Source organism: Bos taurus, chromosome 17 (genome assembly GCF_002263795.3).
Source record: "Bos taurus isolate L1 Dominette 01449 registration number 42190680 breed Hereford chromosome 17, ARS-UCD2.0, whole genome shotgun sequence".
Taxonomy (NCBI): Eukaryota; Metazoa; Chordata; class Mammalia; order Artiodactyla; family Bovidae; genus Bos; species Bos taurus.
In genome coordinates this window covers 5,322,499-5,336,906 of record NC_037344.1, presented here as the reverse complement: position 1 = coordinate 5,336,906, position 14,408 = coordinate 5,322,499, and the positions used below count along the sequence as shown (strand labels likewise).

The 14,408-nt window shown below is 37.5% G+C and overlaps 1 protein-coding gene across 5 annotated transcripts in view; it reads right to left on the bottom strand.

Annotated features, from left to right (window-relative positions):
- Positions 1–14,408, bottom strand: part of FBXW7 (F-box and WD repeat domain containing 7) — a 224,502-nt gene that overhangs the window by 15,159 nt on the left and 194,935 nt on the right. For all 5 annotated transcript variants that reach the window (XM_059876139.1, XM_059876140.1, XM_024977414.2 and 2 more), the window contains 2 exon segments: positions 13,679–13,820; positions 1,654–1,788 (listed from right to left, as the gene is read on the bottom strand). In XM_059876139.1, the coding sequence (XP_059732122.1) occupies positions 1,654–1,788; positions 13,679–13,820 (277 nt within the window).

Here is a 14,408-nt window from a genome sequence, read left to right as displayed (position 1 = left end):
AAATTATACTTTTTAGATTCTTAGCAATTTTTATAAATCATATTTTTTGTGTGTGTTACGAAGCTACTATAGAAATCCAAATAAAGCAAAAAGCTCACAATCTTTAGAGATAAGAGGAAAAACTAGACTCAGAGAGAAGTCTATATTAACAAAAATACTACCTTCTAAAATATGGATGATTATCAAGGAAAACTATGACAAATATATCAAAGGTGAATAAATTCACTTTCAGTCAAATACATATAAAAGAGTTTCCCATTATTAGCACCCTTCTGGAAGTAAAGACAGTTTATGTCACTTTCATAAGCCAAATCTATCCAAAGGGTTCAGTTTTAGAATGAGCCAGCAAGAATACAAAATTTTTTTCTGGAACAATGTCATTTAAAAAAATCACTCCAAAGTAGCAACATTTCAGGAAAATGATGTTTTTTTCCACTTTGATTTTTCCTGGAGTTACACTTAATTTCATCCATTAACTATGATGAAACCAATTTTATAAATATCCAATGTGAAATTATCATCAGGACTATCTTTAATACCCTTAAGATATGTAGAATGGTTATCTGAAAAAGAAATCAACTTCCTTTCTCTTCAAATTTGAAGTTTCAGGACTGTTTGCATTTGTATTTATATGAACATAAATGGTATTTTATATTGTCTTCTGGCTGATCTATAATTGCTGCTGCTGCTGTTAAGTCGCTTCAGTCGTGTCAGACTCTGCGCGACCCCATAGATGGCAGCCCACCAGGCTCCTCAGTCCATGGGATTTTCCAGGCAAGAGTACTGGAGTGGGGTGCCATTGCCTTCTCCAGCTGATCTATATAAAAATTTTGTGAAAATATAAATCTTGGCAGCATTGATTAATGTTATTTCTGTTTGCTGACAAAAATGGAACTATGATGCCTACAACCTCAATGAAAGAACTACATCTAAACGATGCCTTATTTATGTAGTCAGGAATGCACATATGATTATAGTCTATGATACAGAAACAAAGATGCTTTATATTATACAAAGATATTAAAACAAATAGGTACAAGTAATTCTAAAAGAAATGCTCTAAGAAATGTAATTGGTATGGGAAATCTGTGATTTTGCGTGTGTGTGTGTGATGGGGTGAAAAGCGAGATGAGTAACAGAAGATACACATGTGAAATTTTATATACTTCAAAATAATCACATAATGTAACTCACAGAGAAGTACAATCCAACAGAATTATGAAACTATTACTCTTAAAGAGACTTAGGATAAACAAACAACAAAATAAGAAAAAATACTGCTGTTTTAATAAAATAAGAATAAAAAAACCCTACTAATGTAATGAATACACCAAGACAATTAAAGGTAGGACTTCAAATCAGCTGGGAAAAAAATCTTGGTAAAGGAACAATCAAATTAATGAAACTCAATAGCTTGGTCTCATGTATGACTTCTTCCAGTGGTGGAGAGAAGATACTTACTCCGTAAGTATACTTTAATCGAAAATTATGCTAAACTATGGCAACTTATCATTTACAGCCCCCTTTAACACTAATTAAGTGTTAAATTGACAATACTGAATACTGTAATTAGCACAACAACATCTAAAGAGGGTAGCTGTTGGTTTATATTTTCAAATAGCACCAGTGAAGAAGATAACTGACAATCCTTACCTCTTTAGGGAGCAAGGAAATGAAGTCTCGTTGAAACTGGGGTTCTATCACTTGCATCATGTGTTTTACCTGGGTTGGTTCACAACTATCAATAAGTTCATCTAAAGCAAGCAATTTCTCTGGTCCACTCCAGCTCTATCAAAGAGGAATTAGAAATTCTTATTATTTTAATAAATGTCTCAAATTATAAACTCAGAAAGGAAAATCAACATCTACACACAATATAAAAAGTGGCTACTTACAAGACACTGAAGTGATAATCACTGAGCCTTTTCAAATTTACTAGCTATCTTTATTTTGTAAAAGCTTTGAGCTTGACAGAAAAATACTTTTGCATATTATTATAACTGTGATATGTTCATCTACCACCAAGATACTGGTTGAGAAATCAAAATTTTATTCAGAAACATTGGTTTGGGCTATTGAGTAAAGAGAGAATTTTGAGAGATGATTTTCCTTTCTTCCCTTCCTTTCCAGTGGGCACCATAAAACTTCATGGTTTTAGTAAGGCACTCATCTGAGAGCAGACTAGCAGCATCGACTAGAGAAAAATTAATAACTGGCTCGAATGCCCATCTGACACATATTTTCCACAAATTAAAAGGGCTTTGATTTGCTATGTGAAAATAATTTCAAATAAAAAACAGCAAATAACAGTAAATGGCAGCTGACTTAACAGTAAAATCAGAATATGAAGAAAGGTTAAAATGAAAAAGAATAAGAAATAAAGTATATATTATGGAAAAACAAAAACAATTATACCTCAAAAATATGAGCTCCATTAACCTATACTAAGGGGGCTGCTTTAATTTTCCTTTCCCCTCAGTGAGGAACACCTGCCCAGAAATGCCATGATTCTTAAAAGGAAAACCCAGGCAGACATGTGAATCATTTAAAATGTCAGGGCTCTCACGCACAAAAGTCAAAGAAAACATTTAAGTAACTCCGAAACACTTAAACGAAAAAACATTCTTGAGCAAGTTGATATAGTACCTTTATGAATTATTATATCCATTTTGGAAATGGGAGAAGAGAGAACAGTATGTGAGGTTTGGAGCTAGAAAAATCTGGATTTTGACATTCCATTTTTCGCTCAAACTAGGAACCAGGATTTTGTCATATATGAAATAGACAACAGTTGAAAACTGAGATATTCTGAGGTCACTGAACACCTTTTTAAAGTATTTCTTAAAACATTTACCCCTTCAGAATCTGCAATGAATCCTCTCTCTTCTATCTTAAAGTGTAGACTAAACTAATAACTAGCAAACACTTCAGTAGTGCTTCCACAGTACTACTACATAATAATGTCACAAACATTATCTCACTTAATCATAAAAACTCTGGGGAGTATCTCCATTTTTACCTTCAAATATGAGGAAGCAGAAGCTCTAATAAGCTGTATTTTTCCCTTTTACCTTGACACACATACCCAGAACATTCTCCTGAGTACTCACTGTGTATCCTTTTTGGTTAGGGTGAAGATTTATACATAGAAATTAAAAATATCCATATATGTGTATATGCACATACATGACCAATTAAAGGGCTTCCCTGGTGGTTCAGTTGGGAATGAACCCCCGTAACGTGGGAGACCTGGGTTTGATTCCTGGGTTGGGAAAATGCCCTGGAGAAGGGAAAGTCTACCCACTCCAGTATTCTGGCCTGGAGAATTCCATGGACTGTATAGTCTAGGGGCTGCAAAGAGCTGGACGCTACTGAGTGACTTTTACTTTCTTTCTTCCATTTGACCAGTTAAAAGTAGTTAATTTGAAGTTTATTTCACTCTGTTTTCCTCACACAGCTTCAAATCCTGGCTCAAAAATTACCTCTTTGACAAAACTTATGCTGATCAATTGCCACTCATCCGTGACTTAGTAACAGTACTACAAACTCTGAGTTATTGATTTACATTCCTCACGGGAAGAGGTCGGTTCTTATAATATGCTGTTCTTCTCTATCTACATGATTAGGATTCATGGACACTAGTATAAAAACATGCCTTTTTTGGGTAATAGATAACTGCTGACTTGTTAATATACTACGCATGTTTAATATTTTTCTTTCCTTCAGCTAACGTATTATTTACTGTTTGTAAAAAAGGAACAGAAGAGCGGTATGAACACTCAGTATCTAAGTGCTGCGTGCGTATGTGCACACTCAGTCGTGTCCAACTCCCTGCACCCCGTGGACTGCAGCCCGCCAGGCTCTTCTCTCCATGTAATTTTCCAGGCAAGAATACTGGAGAGGGTTGCCATTTCTTTCTCGAGGGGATCTTCCCGACTCAGGGATTGAACACTCATCTCCTGCAAAGTTCTTTACCACTGAGCTACCAGGGAAGCCTCTAACAACAACAACAACAAAAATATATATATATATATATACACATATATATATATATATATAATCTTTTCAAGGATTTTAGGGGCTGCAGTATACAATGATAAAAGCTAGATTAGAAGATAAATAACTAATTCAGATCTTAGGTAAATGTTAGAAACTGTGCCACGACCTTAAATATATATTTAAAGCAAAGACCATGGTGAAAATAATGCCCATATAGCAAAATGCTTCTAAGACTTAAAATATTTGTTTTAAAATATTTGATAAGTTATATAAAATTTAAATTATATTTCAATTTGAATTACATATACATTCAGCAGATGTTACTTTATGACATTTTACTGAAACGGATACTACTAACAAAGAATTAGTAACATAAGCTATAAGCTACAAATAAATGAGACTGTTTTCAAGGACCATACATATTCAACCTTCCAATTACTTAAGTCACATCTCTTAGACAGTTCCAACAAAGGTCTGGACTACACAGGCCCTAGATTTCCTCTCTCCAGCCTGGGTTTCTTCCCTGAATTCCAGACCTGTATATAAAATTGCTTATTCAACATATATTCTTGGGTATGTGATAGAGACTATATCCATGATCTTGCTCTTCAAATATGCAAGACCACAATCCTCCTCATTTCAGTAAAATGTTCTTATTAAATTAGTTTGGCCCAAAACTCTGGAGTCATCCTCAACTCCCTCACTCTCACCATCAGACAGCTCTGATCCATCAGTCTATTCTACAGTCATAAAATGCAAAATATATCCAGAATCTGACTATTACTACAGTGGTACCTGGGTTACTCCTGTTTTGCCCTCCTAGTTCTATTCTCCACAGAACAGCTGGAGTGAGAGTGCTGAACGTCAACTCACTCTCCTGCTTGCAGCCCTCCCGCTTCACTCACAGTAAAAACCAAAGTCCTCAGGGTGGTCCACGAGGCTCTAATTTTCTCTCTCTTCCCACGTGTGCTCTGCCTTAGCCAGAGATCCTCTTTCTGTGCCTCAAACACACCCAGCATGTTCTGCTTCAGAGCCCTGATTCCTAGACTATTCTTTCCCTAGGCACCCACATGCTTTCCTTCTATAACACCTTCTCTGTGCAATTTCCCAAAAATTGCAAACCATTTCGAAACCCCCTCCCTTTCCTGACTAAAGTTTTTCAGAAAAGGGTTTTTATTTATTTTATTCATTATTGTATCCCAGATTCAAATTAGGGCCTAGCACCTGACAGTTATTCTGTAAATATTTGTTGAATAAATGAATGAATCCCCAAAGAGTCAGGAAACACTGCACCAATGCTATCTCAAAACTCTTTCCACAGAAAGCTTCTATTCTGTATACCGGATTGTATCACTGGGACTTGCTTGTTTAGTCTGCTTCCAAGATTGGTTCCCAATTTTGACACATATGTGGTTTACTAGCAAGGAAAGGATGAGAACTTTGCAGTTAATGAATATATTAAAAAAATAACAACAACCTACATGGATCTTTAATGAGGTCTAGAGGAAAAAATACGATATTGGGGATCAGGAAACTGTAATTTTGGAGAAGATATTGCCACTAATTAGGCATCCAGTCACATCACTTGATGGCAAATAGATGGGGAAATAGTGGAAACAGTGGCTGACTATTTTTTGAGGCTCCAAAATCATTGCGAATGGTGACTACAGCCATTAAATTAAAAGATGCTTATTGTGTTGGAGAAGACTCTTGAGAGTCCCTTGGACTGCAAGGAGATCCAACCAGTCCATTCTGAAGGAGATCAGCCCTGGGTGTTCTTTGGAAGGAATGATGCTAAAGCTGAAACTCCAGTACTTTGGCCACCTCATGCGAAGAGTTGACTCATTGGAAAAGACTCTGATGCTGGGAGGGATTGGGGGCAGGAGGAGAAGGGGATGACAGAGGATGAGATGGCTGGATGGCATCACTGACTCGATGGACGTGAGTCTGGGTGAACTCCGGGAATTGGTGATGGACAGGAAGGCCTGGAGTGCTGCGATTCATGGAGTCTCAGAGTCAGACACGACTGAGCGACTGATCTGATCTGATCTGATTCCTTGGAAGGAAAGTTATGACCAATCTAGACTGCATATTAAAAAGCAGAGACATTACTTTGCCAACAAAGGTCCATCTAGTTAAGGCTATGGTTTTTCCAGTAGTCACATATGGATGTAAGAGATGGACGATAAAGAAAGCTGAGTGCCAAAGAACTGATGCTTTCAAACTGGTATTGGAGAAGACTCTTGAGAGACCCTTGGACTGCAAGGAGATCCAACCAGCCTATCCTAAAGGAGATCAGTCCTGAGTGTTCATTGGATGAAGGACTGATGTTGAAGCTGAAACTCCAGTACTTTGGCCACCTGATGCGAAGAGCTGACTCATTTGAAAAGACGTTGATGCTAGGAAAGATTGAAGGCAGGAGGAGAAGGGGATGACAGAGGATGAGATGGTTGGATGGCATCACCGACTCAATGGACACAGGTTTGAGTAAACTCCAGGAGCTGGTGATGGACAGGGAGGCCTGACGTGCTGTGGTCCATGGGGTTGCAAAGAGTTGGACATGACTGAGCAACTGAACTGACTGAATTGAATTAGGTTATAATGTACCTCTGCTAGAGCTTTGCCAAGAGAACTCACTGGTCATAGCAAACACCCTCTTCCAACAAAACAAGAGAAGATTCTACACACTGACTTCACCAGATGGTCAACACAGAAATCAGACTGATTATATTCTTTGCAGCCAAAAATGGAGAGCTCTATACAGTCAGCAAAAACAAGACTGGGAGCTGACTGTGGCTCACATGATGAACTCCTTATTGTCAAATTCAGACTTAAATTGAAGAAAGTAGGGAAAACCACTAGACCATTCGGGTATGACCTAAATCAAATCCCTTATGATTATACAGTGGAAGTGACAAATAGATTCAAGGAATTAGATCTGATAGACACAGTGCCTGAAGAACTCTGGATGGAGGTTCATGACATTGTATAGGAGGCAGGAATCAAGACCATCCCCAAGGTAAAGATATGCAAAAAGGCAAAATGGTTGTCTGAGGAGGCCTTACAAATAGCTGTGAAAAGAAGAGAAGCAAAAGGTAAAGGAGAAAAGTAAAGATATACCCATTTGAATGCAGAGTTCCAAAGAATAGCAAGGAGAGATAAGAAAGCCTTCCTCAGTGATCAATGCAAAGAAATAGAGGAAAACAATAGAATGGGAAACACTAGAGATCTCTTCAAGAAAATTAGAGATGCCATGGGAACATTTCATGCAAGATGGGCACAATAAGGGACAGAAATGGTATGGACCTAACAGAAGCAGAAGATATAAAGAAGAGGTGGCAAGAATACACAGAAGAACTACACAGAAAAGATCTTCATGACCCAGATAATCACAATGGTATGATCACTCACCTAGAGCCAGATATCCTGGAACGCGAAGTCAAGTGGGCCTTAGGAAACGTCACTGCAAACAAAGCTAGTGGAGGTGATGAAATTCCAATTGAGCTATTCCAAATCCTGAAAGATGATACTCTTAAAGTGCTGCACTCAATATGCTAGCAAATTTGAAACACTCAGCAGTGGCCACAGGACTGGAAAAGGTCAGTTTTCATTCCAATCCCAAAGAAGAACAATGCCAACGGATATTCAAACTACCACACAACTGCACTCATCTCACATGCTAGCAAAGCAATGCTCAAAATTCTCTAAGCCAGGCTTCTACAGTATGTGAACCATGAACTTCCAGATGTTCAAGGTGGATTTAGAAGAGGCAGAGGAACCAGAGATCATATTGCCAACATCCGTTGGATCATGGAAAAAGCAAGAGAGTTCCAGAAAAACACCTATTTCTGCTTTACTGACTACACCAAAGCCTTTGACTGTGTGGACAAGAACAAACTGTGGAAATTCTTCAAAAGATGGGAATACCAGACCACTTGACCTGCCTCCTGAGAAAACTTTATGCAGGTCAAGAAGCAACAATTAGAACTGGACATGGAACAACAAACTGGTTCCAAATCGGGAAAGGAATATGTCAAGGCTGTATATTGTCACCCTGCTTATTTAACTTATATGCAGAATAAATCATGAGAAATGCTGGGCTGGATGAAACACAAGCTGGAATCAAGACTGTGAGGAGAAATATCTCAGATATGCAGATGATATCACACTTATGGCAGAAAGCAAAGAAGAACTAAAGAGGCTCTTGATGAAAGTCAAAGAGGAGCATGAAAAAGTTGGCTTAAAACTCAACATTCAGAAAACGAAGATCATGGCATCTGGTCCCATCACTTCATGACAAATAGATGGGAAACAGTGACAGACTTTATTTTTGGGGTTCCAAATCACTGCAGATGGTGACTGCAACCATGAAATTAAAGATGCTTGTTACTTGGAAGAAAAGTTATGACCAACCTAGACAGCATATTAAAAAGTAGAGCTGTTACTTTGCTGACAAAGGTCCTTCTAGTCAAAGCTATGGTTCTTCCAGTGGTCATGTGGATGTGAGAGTTGGACTATAAAGAAAGCTGAGCGCCAAAGAATTGATGCTTTTGAACTGTGGTGTTGGAGAAGACTCTTGAGAGTCCCTTGGCCTGCAAGGAGATCCAATGCGCCAATCCTAAAGGAAATCAGTCCTGAATATTCATTGAAAGGACTGATGCTGAAGCTGAAACTCCAGTACTTTGACCACCTGATGCGAAGAGCTGACTCATCTGAAAAGACCCTGATGCTGGGAAAAATTGAAGGCAGGAGGAGAAGGGGATGACAGAGGATGAGGTGGTTGGATGGCATTACTGACTTGATGGACATGAGTTTGGGTGGACTCCAGGAGTTGGTGATGGACAGGGAGGCCTGGTGTGCTGCAGGGTAGTTGCAAAGAGTTGGACATGACTGAGCAACTGAACTGAACTGAATTTACTTCTGTAGGCCTTAGTTCTGATAATTAATTTATTTCTGCTCTGAAAAGTAGCTGTTCTTATAAAGAAAAAAGCATTTTCCTTTGGTCTCACATGGCAAAATTAGTGGAAACATATTGAAAGGGATAGGAAAAACATTCCAAATTCAGAAAGGATCAAGATAAACAGAATTTAATTTGTGTACAAAATTAAAATGCAGACTTGAAAATTCCCCATGAAAGTATTATTTGATTTCAGGTAATTAGAGAGTACACGAAAGTAGTAGAGAAGAGTAGAAGGAGCCCTGAACTATAATCAGGGGCTTAGTTTCAGGGAAGCCCCTTAATTAGTCTGCGTCTCAGAGACCCCACCTTATGTATAATGAAGGGCTTGGCCAGACCAGTGGTTCCCAGGTGCTGGCTGAGTGTTGCAAAAATCAGGGAGTCCTCCAATGCACCATCCAAGAGGTGGTCAAGGTGGGGCTGAGGGCATGTTATGTTTTAAATAACCAACGTCTCCAGTAGTGATGCGGGCGATTCACAAGCGAGCAGTGGTCATCAGTGGGGATGATCCTTGGCAGCATCTCATTCAGATATACATATTCTATGCTTTTAGGCAGTCCAGCGCCTAAATTTCATGTGATGAAGAACTCCCTTCTCTAGTACCTCCAGAAGATGGTTATCTAGTCTGTTTGAACAGTTTCAGGACTAGAATACTTAGTATCTCTATTCTTCTCTGGGTCAGTTCTAATTGTTAAGTTCAAATTTACATCAAAATCCAACTCAAAGAATATGATCCAGGTTTTGTTTGCTGAAGAAACCAATAATCAGTCTGATTCTACTTTTACATAGAAGTCTTCAAGATGTTAGACAGAAACATTTTCCCTTAGTCCTCTCTGGCTACATACATGACCTTCTTCCACTCTTTCTCACCTAACAGGGCTTCTTGATTGGACAGTTTCAAATACAACAGCAAAGCAGTTCTGTATTCATTTACTTCTGGCACTATTCTGTTTTAATATTTTGTTGATTAGCAAATAAAAGAGATCCAAATAAGTTAGAAAACATGTACGATTTCTAAGTGTTCCCATAAAACCTAAGTCCTCCAAAAGAGTAGTTTTTACTCCACTTTTAATTTCAAAACACAGAAGTATTTTCTGTTTTATTATTGAAAACATATTAAGGAGTGTAACGGGTATTTTCGAAGTACATATAGCTTTAATACAATACAAATATGCTTTGACTAAAATAATGCTGATACTGTTAATCTGATGACATTGGTGTGAAGCTAGTGTTAACAGCCTCTTCTCAGGCCTGAGAAAACTGAGGCTCACAAAGGATACTTCTCTTATTGAGTTCCTACTGTATTTTCAAGTATAGCTTTAAGCACATTTACACATTTTCTCTCCTTTGACAACTTTTTAGTGTTGTATCTGTTTCACGGAGGATAAGAACAATGCCAAGAGTGGTTACATAATATCAATGAAATTACCCAGTTATTAAGAGGCAAATCCAGAATTGGTACTAAAAGCTTCTCCTTCTAAGTCGAAGTGCTTCTCATTATATCAGGATACTTCTGAATATCAATTTTAGAGAATGTTAATATACCTTTACCTAGTCTAACATCTGCAACTGAAAAACTATATATTAACACTCAAATGACATGAAACAAAAAAATGGCCAATCCTCTGCTCCCAAATTAACAATCTGAAAGCATCAATCTGGTGTTGCCAAAAAAAAAAAAGAATTAATGGCAACTGAAAATTCAAACAGTACAAAATTTTTGGACTTTTTTACTTTTGTTTCTAATTGGCACTTCTATTTTAGAGTGGCATTCTGTTTCAATGTCCTTTTATCTAAAATGGTGTATCATTTGTTCTTATTCAATTTATAAATTGAGTACAGAGTACTTTGTCAGAATAGATGGAGCTGGACCAAAACAATGCTGTATCACTGTCTTAGGAGCAATAGCAGAACAGTAAGGGGACAAGTTCTCCCATTTTGCTTGTTATGCCACGGAAAAGGCCTCATTAAATGCCCCACAGCACATCTGTAGAAATCAAGCCAGTTTAATTATCCTTCAACTATACTACATAGGTCAACTCACGACTCCCCCACTTTACTATGAAATTATCTCTCTCCAAGTTAAGCATTACAGCACTGCAAGCCTTTAGGCAAGTGATTCATTCCTAGTTACTCTGGCACCAGCCCTGAAAATAAAAGGCATGAGGCACCACAATGAGGCCATGGGTGTGTCAGGCAGACAACGTACTCAAAGGATTAAGGTCTTGATCTATCTATCTAGCTGACCTTCTGCTGCTAGTAAATTTTTTTACTACAGAATAGTTATGTGAAAAAAATATAGTATTAAGCCTTCAGGGATAATTCTATATGTTAGTTTACTAAATACCATTGATTCAGACAAGTTTTTTTTTTTTTTTTTTAATTTACAATTAACATTTCTGAAGTTGGGATGCATCTAATAATCTATGGTATCTCAGATCTGATGACCTCATGGTAACATGACGACATTTCATTAAGAAAAGCATGAGTGAGCTAAATAAGCAAACACTGAACAAAGGATTCCCTAAAACACCCTCAGTGCAAAATAGAGCACAAAAGCTCCCTACTATATAGATCAGCATTTGAGAGTGTTCTCTTAAAATTGGTAAAAACTACATAGCTAGCAAAGAATATTCTGGAACTCTGAAACACTGGGGGGGAAAAGGCCCATACTACATACAAAATAAGTTACAGTCTAGACTCCCTTCTGATAAGCTTTGCATATAAAGTAAATACTCTGCAGGGCGTCTACACTGATGATGAAACTGTTACTGACAGTGTAATTTCCCATCGTGTTGGGACTTTCCTATAAAATCACATGAACACCATGTTCTCGAGTGTTGTACTGCTCACACTGTATGTGAGTGTAAGCATGACAATGCACACTCATGTTCTGTCTCCTGGGCTCAATCAGAGATGATATAACTGTTAAAGCATTTCTTTAAGGCATTATAAGTGTCTGAGTTCTTTTTCACCTCTAATGGGGGGGAAGGGGGTGGATACACCTCTTTTTAAAAGAATGAGACAAAAAAATTTAGAATTCTGAGGGCATGTTTAGGAAAAGATTAAAATAAATAAATCATGAACCTAAGGTAAAAGAACTTAGATGAGGGGAGAGAATAATTCTTATGAAAGGTAAGTTTAATTAACAAATGACTATGAAAACAAAACAAAAAGCTTTGTAATTGTAGTGGTTCATAACATCTTAACAGTAAAGTGCAACTTTCATGCCTCGAAGCCATAGATTCTCAAGTTCAGTAGCTGCTATTCTGGGCTAGATTACTCTGTGTTGAGGGTGGCTGTCCTTCACACTGACCCCACCCATCAGATGCCAGCTGTGTCCTGCACCCCAACCTCGGCTGCAACGGCTAAAAATGTTTCAAGCACAGGAAAATTTGCCCCCTGTTGAGAAGTGCTGTTCTAACCTTTCAGTTATCAACTAGAATAAAAAAAGGTTATTCTAGTTTCTCTGAAATTACCTGAAGAGTAGAAAACAATTTTAAAAATCCATTTTAAAGAAACATTGCTTCAAGTACATATTCCAGCTACAGAAGAAAAAAACTGGGACATTCAGTATTTGCTCAAGTATTTAAAATATTGGGATTTACATAAATAAATAGGCACTTAAAAATCAGAAATAAATAAAATCCATAAAGTATCTTCTTTTTCAACCATTATTCCCCTAGGATTCAGAAAATACCATCAATCAAACAGTCAGACGTAAGGAAATATATTCATTTACACTAGTATGGTGAGTATAATCAGGGATACCTTCACTTTACATACTTTATATTATTTACTATTTACAAAGAATGTTTAATCCATACCAACTACTTTGCTAAATACTTGATTTCTATGCATTATCTCACTAGAAGAAGAGATAAATTAACTCAATATCACTATCATGAGTTAAAAAATTCCTAAGATTCAAGGTTTGGTTGTAACCAATCTTCCTAGTAAACTTCCCCAAACTTTATATGCTAGTAAAATACAGCAATCAGAATTCTGAGCACAATAAGCTACACACAAGCATGGCATCTATGGAGAAAAGCTGCATCAGCTCTTGGAGGCTATGAGGGTAACGGTGATGGATAAGTTACTACCAGTGACTAATACTCCTAACTGCTTAACTTCCAAACCATGCTGTTTAGAAAACAAGTACATTCATTAACACCAGAAATCCAAACACAAAAGAGAAATGAAATACCTTATTATCTAGAAAGCAATGAACAGTGCAAATGGACACTTTACACAAAATAAGGATTGGACCCTCTTGATTAACACAGTTAAAATTTAAAGTGAGTTCCCTTGTATTTAATAGCATTTTTTAATTGAGATATACTTCACAAACATAAAATTCACCATTTAAATGTACACTTCAATAGCTCCCCACACATCCATCTTGTGTAACCATCACCACTGTCCGATTCCAGATCACTTCCATCACCCCTGAAAGAAGCCCAGTGCCTACTGGCAGTCTACCCTCCAAACATCACCTAGCGATCACTAACTAATCTACCTTCTGTCTCCCATGGATCTGTCTGTTCTAGATATTTCATATAAGCACACATCATGTGGCCTTTTGTGTCTGACTTCCTTCACTTCGCATATGGTTTTGAGGGGTCATCCATGGTGTAGCATGTTCCTTTTCATGGCTGAATAATCCCTTATTGTCACAGCAACTAAGTGAAGCATTTCAAGTACTGTGTTTAGACATGTCACCTGAAACATTTTCAGCCATTCCTGGAGGCCTGTAGGTGGTTGCACAGATGTAATTCGGCGTCGTTGTTGCCCTTGACCATTGGCTGCTCTCAGGTCTCCAAAAGTTGTTGGTGTTGCTGAACATGGTACAAGCCCAGTGGTACTACAAAAATACAAGGGTGGAAGCAAAGACAGATGTTTATTAAGAATTATGGGCTCAAATAAGAATGAGATGATACGGTATATTTCAAACATCAAATTATTATTTTTACTTGCTTATTCCCAGAAAGCAAGGATACACAAAACCTATCCTGCTATTCTTAGGTAGGTTTCCTCCCTCCTACATAACCAGCTGTTTTTATCCCAGCACAGCTAATTGCAACCAAATGGTAGAATCTCTATGGCAAAACTTCAAGTTGTTGATAACATACAAATAATGTTAAAATACTTTCTTAGAAGATTCAGGTTCCACTTGTCCTATGACTGGTCTTTAGAACATTATTAAACAAAAGTTTAAATTTCTTTCATAAAAAGGTGTGTAAGACTTATTAATGCTCTAAAATATGGTTAAGTAGTAGTACGTTCAAAGGCTTTAGACATTTCACTGGTAACATTATTCCTTAAGTTTGCCCCTGATGCCCTCTAAATTATTTTGTATTTGTCTATGCTTCTCTAATTTTCTATTGTTATTATTAAGCTTAGTCTAGATAGTATAAGGAGAAGGAAATGGCAACCCACTCCAGTGTTCTTG